This window comes from Aphelocoma coerulescens, chromosome 1A, assembly GCF_041296385.1.
Source record: "Aphelocoma coerulescens isolate FSJ_1873_10779 chromosome 1A, UR_Acoe_1.0, whole genome shotgun sequence".
NCBI lineage: Eukaryota > Metazoa > Chordata > Aves > Passeriformes > Corvidae > Aphelocoma > Aphelocoma coerulescens.
In genome coordinates, this window is record NC_091014.1 from 45,642,422 (window position 1) to 45,654,083 (window position 11,662).

Here is an 11,662-nt window from a genome sequence, read left to right on the forward strand (position 1 = left end):
GCAAACAATTAATAGCAGATCTCAAATTGGAACATATCAAGAAACCTCAAACAAAGAAGTCTTTCAGTTGGATTTATGTCTAAGGAGGATTTTTTTTAGGGCTGATCCTTAAGAGGATAAATTTGTGCTCACAAGGGGAATATTATGTCTGTGACCTTTCACTAATGACAGGTCCTACCATGTAAAGTTTTCTCAGCTACAGATTTTCTCCAGCTATCGTGGAAAACAAGGGGTTGGTCCAGATATTAACTTTTTCCCTGAATTTTGTTTTAAGTAAATAATTTATTAATTCAGTCTTGTTCGGGGAGATTCAAGTGCATCTTTTAGAGCCTTATGACCATATAGTTCATCAGCAGATAGGTTTATCCCCCAACGGCTTCCTGCAGCTCCCACTGAAATCCAAGACAAGACAGTAAATCAGCAAATCACTTATCACAGCAGTCTTGACAGGGATAAGTACCAGATAGTGCTTCATTCTCATGAGCAGCACACCAGGGCCTTGAGCAACCCAGCATGGTGGCTCACTCAGAGAGTAACCCTAACCCCTGCTGCCATCCTTCTCCCCATGCTGGAGGCTGAAGGCTTGAACATCTCCTCAGGAGATGTGGCAGAGAGAGAGTTAATGCATTCTAGAGATACATAAATCTGGGGCTCCTTCTTCTTAAATACTCCAATTACAGAATGACCACCTAAAGGAGAGACTGGGGTTCTTTCTCCTCTTGCCAAGTCTTACAAGGAGTCTAACCTAAAGCCCACAGAAGGAGCACACCTCTGCACAGAACATGTCCCATAGGAAAGTAAGATGGGTTTGTTGCTAGCCTGGGTATGTCTGCTGGAAGGACAGCAGTTTTAGGTATGGCCACAAAAGACCATGGGATATCTGGAGAGTATTACTGGCAGAATAAATAGGTCCTTACAGAAATTAGACATCTCTGGATCAAGGAAACTGAAGATAGAAGGGTGACCCATCTTTATTCACAGACACCTGACAAAGATCTGCCCTCATTTTTTGATCAGTAAATCAGTAACATAAAGAACAGTTGTAGTCCAAGCACTCCCCTTCTGGTGGGGAGGTGTGTGTCTGAAACCATTATCTGCAATACCACTCCGCCCAAAAACTTGAAATTTAAGTTGCAGGTCCATTAAAACTTTCCCCATAATGGCCCTGAATCAGCAAAGATACAGTCCCCATTTTTCAGATTTTGAGGGAAGCCCACCTCAGTTAAATACTTCAGTCACTCCCGGCAACAATTTCTCTGAAATTAATTCTCATTAATTTCAACAGTCTTTTTATCAGGCTGTATATATGAAATGAAAATTATTTTTCTCTCGCTATACCAGACAGTTTAGAATGACAGGACCTTTTAAAAGACATTTTTAAGATTACAGTTTGAGTTTTATATGATTTCCTCTGTTCCTCAGACAGATTAGTAAACACAACCTTTTCATTTAGCAGTGAATTTAAGCATCTTTGAATGCATGAATTGAAATTCTGCCCCTGCTGATCTAAGTAGAGTTTAGGCATTTTTTACAATGAGATCAAGATTTCATCTGGGGCCTTACACGTAAGGCACTTCGGCTTTCACTGGAGAAAATCAGTATTCAGCATCTTCTAGAAACAGGACGGCTTTTGCCAGCCTTGGCAGTAACTGGTGTTTCACACATTTCAGGGGATCTGGAAGGTAAAGTCAAGTGGTTGGACAACTTTCAGAAGTTCAGGCAGCTGCAAGAGGTCATAATTTGGCCTCAGGTCTGGGATCGTGACAAAAGGTTCTTTGTCCCAGAGGTAAGCAGATTTTAAAGGGCATTTTTTTCTAAAAGCGGGTTTTGTTTCCTGTCTATCTTCATAGTGTGGCCTAAAGTTGGCTGGTTGTCTGGCTTCTAGTTAGTGGGGATGCTCTAACAGGAGCAGCTGCAGCCTGGGCAGTGCAAGCACTGTAGCTGAATACACACAGTGCCTTGGACGACAGCATGGGTTGCTCTCAGCATCCAAGAGAGGAAAATGATACAATCCAGGAGTACTCTACCATATTTGCTTTTAGGGGACAGAATGAAATGGGATAGATGTAAGTACTACCAGCATTTAATAAAGTAGAAATTATTTGCCTCTTTCACTTCTCAAGCTGAGCCAAAGAACTTTCCATTTACACTTTAATTGCATTACAAAAAATTACACAGCATACCTGGGTGTGCACATTTCTGCTGTAGTTACCCCTTTACCCAAACAGACAGATTTTAAGCAGCACTATGGTAACATCAAGTGGGTCTCCTCTCAAGGAGGAGTGTCTATTCTACCTGTGTCTGTTCACATACGTGGCTGCAAAAACTATTAAACTCACTTGGGAAAAGTAAAACCCAGCTTAACATTTCAAAAGCATAAACACATCTAAGCAACAGCACTGCTGAAGAAATACAGCGGTGTTCAGTTATCAGCTGTGTGATGTATTCAGCCTGAGGTAAGAACACACATATGCTCATCTTGTTTACCTGCTGGTTGCCTCCCAGTTCACCATCCACTATGCATGATTCCCCATTTTCTCTCTCTTTCTCATTTTTTTGGGGTCAAGTGTTTGAAGCAAAACTTAAGAGAAAACAGCAGTGAAAACATTTTGTCTTCAGTGAACAGACTTCTCCTTCATGAAGGGCGGCTGATGCTAGCAGGTAATGTCCCTGAATGTCCTGGTGTCCAGAGATAGCTTAATATAGAATTATACATTGTTATGGCAGGTCCAGAATGAACCTTTGCAACAGCATTTGGGCAAGTGCAGGAAAGAAAAAGCAACTGTACAGCTTTTCAGAGAGAGACTGAGATACAGCCAAATTGCCAATAGGATGAGTAGTATGATTGTTTAAGGTCATTTTTCCTGGCAGGCAAGCAATGAGATAGCTGCTACAAGGTACAAGTTTAGTAGCCAAAATGACTGAGACATATGATTTAGTGCATTTGAGAATGCAGACTGGAGGACAAGTTGTGAACTATATTGGAAATGAGGCTTCTTTGTTAAAAGCATTCTGTAAGGATTCATAGATGTGCCTCATCTTAGAAGTAGCAATTCCTTAAAATAATCACACCATAAAAGTGATTTTTTTGTTTTCCTTCTCAGAAAGCACAAGACTCCTTGACGTCTACCTCTTCTTATTCGATGATTTCCTACTAATTACCAAAATTAAACGTAACAAAAAGGTAATGATGTCTAGAGATATACATGGTTGCAGTTGTAATGTTTTTTAGCTTTTGGATGGATTTTGAATGTACTTTGGAAGATTGATCTAATGATAAAAATACAAGATGACTAATCAGTATGAAGAACAGTTGATACTTCCTTATGTAAACAGCAAACCATAACACTGATTCAATAGCCTACTCCTAGGCTCGGTATGGTATAGGAACCCTATTACAGGCAGAATTTATATTATAAGACCTTACTATCTTCCTGATGTTGCTCTGATGTGCTGGATTCCCAAATCTCATAAAATTTTCAGGAATGTAAGATTTTTTCTAATGGTCCCTGCAACCTGAGAATTTTTTATTCCAGAGATATCAGAACTTTTGGAAAGAAGAAAAAAAAACTAAAAGGAAAAAAAAGCAGGGAAAGGCTAAAACTGATGGAAGATTGGCTACACTTGTAGTTGTCCTCTCTTTGCCTTGATTTCCCCAAGTTTAAAATGATTCCTCCTAAGAAAATGTTTCTTGATGAATGATTCTATAGAGTTCTATAGATGACAAATATCTGTATTTAGACACCAACAGAAGACACCGAAATCCCTAAAACTTCAATGTATGAGTGCATCTAGCTTATTACATTTATGAAACTGATGTAAACTGAGTCTAAATGGACCTGTGATAAATCTCCTGGGGTTTTTTTAAAGCAGCAGGTGTTCTGCTTTAGAAAGATGATACAGAAAGCATGCAGTGAGAGGTTTTAGACTAGCAGCACCATCCCTTAGCAACGGGGGTGGTGAAGGAAGCAGAAATTCAAGGGACCTGGTACCCTTAGGCAAATCTCTTTGAGGGTTGTCCCACGTACATGTGTCGGTGAACCTTCTGTGAAGGGCTGCAACTCAGCTGGAGCTCCGGGAATTCTGTCTTGTGCATATACAAGAGGGGAGATGGGGAAACATATTTCCAAGGAATGGAGAAAAAAACCTGCTATTAAAATAATGAGGGGAAGGGGAAAAATACTTTTGGAATGCCTTTGACTGTTTTCAGCTTATGGACTTGTGTTTCTATTGCAGCTTTCTAATGCAAGGTGTGACCTTGCAGGAGAGCTCCAGGTACCAGCCAGTTTTTCTAAGATTCCTCAGGCAAATAAGATGTCTATGTATCTTTGATAAGGGAAAGCACATAATTTAGAGTTGTTTAGTCCCTATACTTCATGAGCAGATGGCAGACAACCTGCTAACCAACTTAATTTTCTATTCCCAGAAATATGGAGGCTCAGACACCAGCTTAATCCCTGTCTGTCCTTCCCTCACTCCTGAGCTGCAGTCCTTCATAAGAGAGGGGGGACTTTGCACAGTCCTAGACCAGCCCATCCCACTAGACAGACTCATACTGAAAAATGTTGAACCCGTCCACATTACAGGTATGTGCCTGCATACACTTGAATGCCTGCATAAAGACCATGTCAATGCACTGTGTGTGGTAGCGTAAGGACAAGCTGCTGTTTGCCCACAAACCACCCCCAGATGCCTGGAGTGCAAACACTGGTGCCTCAGCACTGCCTGGCTTCACAGCTCTGCTCCTGCTGTGAGGCATGAGCTACTGCCTCAGACTTCACAGCCCGCACCCCCTGCTGCCAGCAGTGACTCACACACACACCAGTGACTGTCACATATTATCCATTCACCCCAAAGGAGGTATCAAAACTCCAATGACTTCTTTCTCACAAGCCAGGACTTGTCCTAACTGTCCTAATACTCTCTATCAGACCCCAGGCATCCTTCCCAAGAACATTTTCAATTCCATACTAGTTATGCAGCATTTTTTCAGCTGTACCACTAGATTGTTCTCCTGGGTGTCCTCCCACATACACAGCAGCCATTCTCAAAGAGGCTGGAGAGGAGATTTACCTCCTGCTACTGCTCCTACTCACATCTCCACCAGCTCTCGAGAGGATGGAAATCACCCACTATACATCAATGCTTCCTTGCTCTCAGATATCCAAACACATCACTGGGGAATATGCCTCCTATTACTGCTGCTGTGCAGTTGGGTGAGGAGTGGAGGAGGGCTGACTGCCACAAAATGACCAGCCTTACCCTGCCAAAACAACCTTCCTGAAGTCACCAAGGGGTCAGGGAGCAGGCATGAACATCAGGCCTCCCCTTGGTCTGAGCCACTAATGCAGCAGGCTCTCACACACCTCACCTTGGTGGTGAAGGGTGCCACATCCAGTTGGTGGCCAGTCCTTAGCGATGTTCCCCAGAGCTCAGTACTGGGGATGGTCCTGTTTAACACCTTTATAAAAGATCTGGATGACAGGAGTGAGGGAACTCAGTTCATAGATGGCATAAATTTGGGTAGGAGTGTTGATTCACTGCGAGGCAGGAAGGCTCTGCAGAGGGATCTAGGCAGGCTGCATCGACAGGCTGAGGCCAACTGCATGAGATTCAGTAAGGTGAAGTTCCGGGTCCTGCACGTCAGTCACAACAACCCCATGCAGCACTATGGGTTTGGGGAAGAGTGGCTGGAAAGCAGCCCAAAAGAAAAGGACCTGGAGGTGCTGGCTGACAGCAGCTGAACATGAGCCAGCATGTGCCCAGGTGGCCAAAAAGGCAATGACATCCTGGCCTGTGTCAGCAACAGTGTGGCCAGCGGGACCAGGGAAGAAACCGATCTCCTGTACTTAGTAGTGGTGAGGCCACACCTCAAATTGTGTGTCCAGCTCTGGGCCCCTCACTACAAAAAGGACATTGAGAATCTGGAGAAGAGCAGTGAAGCCAGGGCAGGGTCCAAAGAGTAAGTCCTAAGAGGACCAGCTGAGGGAGCTCGGGGTGTTTAGCCTGCAGAAAAGGAGGCTCTGAGGTGACCTCATCACTCTCTACAACTACCTGAAAAGAGGCTGTAGCCTTATGGGGGTTTATTTCTTCTCCCAGGCAACCAGCAACAGGACAGGAGGAAATGGCCTCAAGCTGCACCAGGGGAGGTACAGGTTGGGCATCAGAATTTTTTCACAGAAAGGCTGGTTAAGGATTGGAACAGGCTGCCCAGGGACGTGGCAGAGTCAGCACCCCTGGAAGTGTTCAAGAAACGATAGGAGGTGGCACTTTGACTGAACACCACCATGTCAGCTAGACCACAGCACTAAGGTTGGACTCAATGATTCTGGAGGTCTTTTCCAGCCTTAATGACTCAGTCTAACACTGCCAAGATCACAGGAGCCTCCTATATCAAAGAGAATGACAAAAAATACAAGTCTCTGGGCTCCAAGGTCATCCTAATCCTAAAGACTGAGAGGAAAAGCTTAGAGAGCTACAGTGCTCTGTGTGAAAGCAACAGATATGGAAAATAAACCTAGAGCCTGTAAAATTTACGAGAATGTCAAAATACATTCACCCAGACTATTTAGCATTCAGCATCAATGCTGAGAGGATATAAAGGTAGGCAATAAAAGGAAAATGACTAAAGATGAGATAAGGGGATGAACACACAGAATAATGACCTTTTTTTAAACATGCACCAGGCACTGCCTGTCTGCCTAATAAGTCCCTGTGCCAAACCAGCAGAAATGGAGCAAATGCATCAGCCACCATTTGCCTGCAGGGTGGAGGGGGGGGCAGCCCCACATTCTGCCAGCTGAATGAAAGGTCAACAGCTCCTGGGTGCTGGAGAGGGCAGTGCAGCCACTCACCAGTTTGGACCTAAAAGACTGACCATAAAAACCATAATGGAGATGGAAATAAGATTTTTGGATTTTTTTTTTCCAAGCCAGCATTTCCCATAGAGATTTCTAACCAGGGTCTTTCTAGCTCTGTGATCCAGCTGCAATCATGAGAATAAACAAAGTTGTCGTCTGCATTCCAGCTCAGGCTCTGTCCACTCTATGACCCTTCCCTGCACCCTGGACCCTGTTGCCTGACCTCTCCCCCATATATTCTTACCAGCTTTATTACAGTTGTAGCCACAGCAGTCTCTGTTACTTACTTGTAGTCTTACACCACCTCAGAAGCCTCATCCTAATACAGGACCCCTTGGGGTGAGGTACAGTAAAAAAAATGAGAAAAATTACTGTAGGGAGATTGCAGTTCAGATTCCCACCATTCTGTGTAGAGCAACAAGCAAACATTCCAGTGTCAACAGAAAATGTCCCTTTGCAGGAGAAAAAAAAAATTAATATTGTCTGGAATGTGTGACCTTGGGGAATGTTGCCAATATATCTGCAGTCTCAAAGCGACTTTTATTACTGGTGGCACTAAAAGATAAGTTAGCATGTTCTCAGAAAGGGCATGTGATCCATCACATTAATCAAAAATGAAATCCTGACTTTTGATCTAGCAAGTACTTCTGTATTCATTAGTTTGCAAAGGGCTGACATCACATTGAAAATAAACAAATCTCAATACAAGTACTACAAAAAAATATATCCGTGGCAATATATATTTGCCTTTTGGCAGCAGGCAGGAGGCTGATAATTATGTAGGATAGTTCTTATCCAAAGCCACCTAGGCATTAGTGAAGGGATAAAAGATAAAATGGCATGTTCGTAACACCAGGAAGGTACCCTAAAAGCAGAACTATCTGCAAACACCACCATGACCTTGTACAAGAGATGCAAATTTACATGTAAATGTAACAGTAGGAACCCAGCTCTGAAGGTTTTAAGCAGCAACATACCTTCTGATTAGAAAATCACTTTCCTTTTATTATTCTGCTTTGGATTTAATCTTTGCAACTATTTATTATTGCTCCACTAATAATGCTTTACGCTACATTTGAAGGGGCAAGACTCACTAGTACGTCACTATATCAAAGACTGCTAATCTTTCCTGCCACAGAATTTCTTTTAGAAAGTATTATTGACTAATGCCAAACATTGCCCAGAAAATTCATTTTTAGAACTGTAAAGTTCCTTTTCCTATTGACCAGACAGACAGAAGGCATGAGTTCAGAAACATATCCTCTCTGTTGCTATACATTTTTGCTGCAGTAATGTAGCCAGTCTGTTCTCCATTTTCCTCTTCTGTAAAACTAGGATTATAGGGCTCTTCACTTTGCAGAAACATTTTGAACACTTGGAAGTACTTGGACAAGAAGCATTACACAGCAGCAAGATACTGTACATAGTACAAGGCTTTTGAGCAAACTATACGGACTAGATAAATTTATGAAAAAGATATGTCAACTGCAGTAGGCTTAGAAAAATGCTGCCTTGCCCTGGCAGCTCAAGATCTGGGCTCTCCTCAGGCTGTGTGGGTTCAGAAGCAGGGCTCTGCTTAGGGACAGCATTCACAGGCAGGCAATCCCACACCTTGTTCACCATCACTTTGCTTAGAGCAACATCAACTCCAGCTAAAAAAAAGCAGTGCCCTGTGAATCCAGAGCACTGGAACAGGTTGCTGTGCCCCCCTACCTGCTACTACCAGCCCACCCAAGAGTGTCTGCTGTCTGCCACAGGGTTTTGGCTGCCTGAAGATGCTTTTCCCTCCGCTTCCCCCAGGCTTGCTCCATAGCAGACTTAAGCCTCCCCTTTATTCCAGACATGTGAGATTGGTGTCGCTTCGTCCCCTTGCAGAAAAATGCACTACATGATGCTCAGTCATCTTCAGGAACAAAAGTTTGGCAGAAAGAGAAGCAACGTGTCTGGCTGCCGGCAGCCAACCAGGGGCATCCCCAGGACCACTAGCTCAGGCACATGCCCAGGGAGAACCTGAAGCCAGCACTAGCCTGAGTGCAGCTACTGCCCCATATGCCAGCCATCATATGGACTTATTTAAATAAAATAAAAATGAGACCTTCCTTTTTAATTTTTGATATTTGTTTTTCTCTAACTTCAGTTATGATTTAGTCCACTTTGAGGGGAAACATTTCTTAATGATCCTCAGGTAGATTCAAAAGCACCTTAGCAGCACAATGATGAAGCAATTAAAAGAAAACAAACGCAAGCAGAATTAACGTTTTGAAACAAGAAAGCTCCGTACACAACAAAAATAACTCACCCTATGATGGTACAATTGCCCTTTTAGAAATCAGAAAAGATGCTTACATATATAATTTCTTCGATCATAATCAATGTGATATAAAATTGGACTGACAGTTGTATGAGGTGCATTTATATTACTTCTTTGCATTTTTTTCACAGTCTTCAGCCTGCGAAATGCTTTTGTAATACAGCATGAGAACAGGTATCGGCAGTGCATAGCAGTCTTCTTGCTACAAGCTCAGACAGAAACTGCCAAGGTAGGTAGCACACCTCTTTTTTCTTCTCTAATTACACAGCCATGCTTTCCCTAAAGGAGGATGGCAGCCTAAAAGTGGTCATGCTGTGATAAGAATCTCTTACAGTTGTGACATTTGACCAAAACTAAAAGAAAACAAAATAACACCCCAGTGCTCCAGTGTTACAGAATTTTTCCTGCTGAACATGCTCCACTTTTCTATCAGGGTTGATAGCAGGTCACATTCTTGTTGAAAAACAGTATCAATTCTGATTGCTAACAAAAAAAGATCCATTTCTTGTGTCCCAGAAGACAGTCAGCCCCTCCAGAGAAGTTGACACCAAAACAAGCCCCCTACACCCAGCTCACATGCAGTAGTACTCAGATCAGAAAGCTCTCATGCTCATCTATTCACAACATGCATCTTGCAATTTCAGACTGAACAGATGGTATGATTAATTCCACTGTTATATAAATCTACCCCTCATTTTCACACCATATCACATTTCTAGTAACAGCACTGTATATAACATATGAAAGTGTGGCAGGCACTTCACAGTATTTTGCTTTCTCATCTAAGTTGAATTTCCTTCTCTATTACCTAATGCACAGAAATTTGACCACCATTAATACTAATTCTTAAAATGGTGGTAGGCTTTTTCTAAGAGAAGCACCGAGTGAATTCTTTCAATTTTCAAGTCACTGTCTGGTACCTGGAATAGCTGTCTACTCAAGAAGTCATTACTTTCTCCTGTTACTGAAATATGACCTTCTCTTTCCAAACCTGCCTTCATACCAGGGCTACCATCTTCTCAATATCATAGCACCATAGAATAGTTTGGGTTGGAAGGGACCTTTAAAGGTTTTAGTCCAAAGGATTAATCCTTCTAGGGTTAGTCCAATGTCTAAGCATAGCAGTTCAGAGACAACTTCTGTGACTAGCAGAGAAAAGGAAATTACATATTTGAAATTATCTGTCACTCCCTGGCCTCATACCTGGGTGACAGCAAATATAGAGCTGAATGCTGTCAGCATGATAATAGAAACTGAAACTCAGATGGCAGCACGTGGCAGATCTTGGAGTGGGACAGAACTTCTGATGCTGATAAGAATGGAGCTGTCTTAATCAGAGAAATGAGGAACCCAAACTGCAGGGACAGCATTAAGCAAATTAATAAACATTACACAGAAAGGGGTGAAATAGCCTGCAAGAAGCTTCACCATTACAAGCAGAGCATTATAATCCTACCTTCCAACCAAAAAGGGAAATATTCACTGGAAATCCCTGGCCCCAGACACAGATTCCAGCAGCATGTAACGGCCTGAACAACTGGGAGAGTCTCAGTTGTGGGATAATTCATGTTTCCTTCAGCAATTATGAGCACGAGCCTGGAGAGATGCTAAATAAAACTAAAGGCTATGGGTGTTTATGCATCTAACTTAATGGAACTTTTTAAGGTTGTCTTGGCTTACAAATATTTTTTCTTGTTACAGAAAGCATGGATGTCACAGATAGAAACAGCAATCTCCAATTACACCACCCAACATGAAACCAAGAAAAGCACTGCTTTCTGCTTCCCTGTTGAATCCTCTGAAATTTAACAATGTCAGCACAGCACTGACAGAGCCAGTGAAAGACTACAGTGGTGATAATATAGTTATGTCTTTCAGAATGCCTTAGGTCTCCGAAGCTAACAGATCTCTGATTTGACTAGACAAAAGTAAAGAGCTTGGACCTCAGCAAGTAGGAATAAATTGGAGGAGGGGAATGAGCCATGCAACAAACACATTGCTCCTAGATGCTCCTTTGCTTCACTTAGGGAAGGCTCTTGCCACTCAGGGAAGCTTTACTAGAGCTTGTCATTTCCTAGAAAGCATGACAGGGGAAAAACCTCTATGTTGGTAAGGACAACTCATTCACTGGAGACGTTTAGAAGGGTTATTCCATCATTCAAACTGTATTAATAAATTTCATTAAATTATGTAGCCATAGCTCCTGATAATTATGTATCTCTACCTACTAACCTATAATATCACAAGGTGGTTTTTTTCAGTAATACTGAGAGTGTGTACATATGTGTACATATGTATGCACTTACCTGGTCCAGTGCTCTCCAGATACAGCCTAGGCCACTGTGATACACAAATTCCTGCTCTTCCCCTGTGCCTGTTATGGGCAAGTTTTTGTCACAGCTTCCTGGGAAAGGCACAGCCATCAGGCTCTGTGCCAAGTGGTGAATGTGTGAAGGAGGAGGGCAGAACAGTGCAGGCAGCGGATCTGCAC

General features: G+C 42.6%; 1 protein-coding gene across 1 annotated transcript in view; it reads left to right on the forward strand.

Moving 5' to 3' along the window:
• Positions 1-11,320, forward strand: part of PLEKHG7 (pleckstrin homology and RhoGEF domain containing G7) — a 32,959-nt gene extending 21,639 nt beyond the window's left edge. The window contains exons 12-17 of the mRNA XM_069003912.1: positions 1,671-1,786; positions 2,568-2,661; positions 3,105-3,184; positions 4,427-4,586; positions 9,303-9,400; positions 10,873-11,320. Coding sequence (XP_068860013.1) covers positions 1,671-1,786; positions 2,568-2,661; positions 3,105-3,184; positions 4,427-4,586; positions 9,303-9,400; positions 10,873-10,980 — 656 coding nt within the window. The 3' untranslated portion in view covers positions 10,981-11,320. The remainder of the gene's footprint in view (positions 1-1,670; positions 1,787-2,567; positions 2,662-3,104; positions 3,185-4,426; positions 4,587-9,302; positions 9,401-10,872) is intronic.
• Positions 11,321-11,662: the final 342 nt, after the last annotated feature.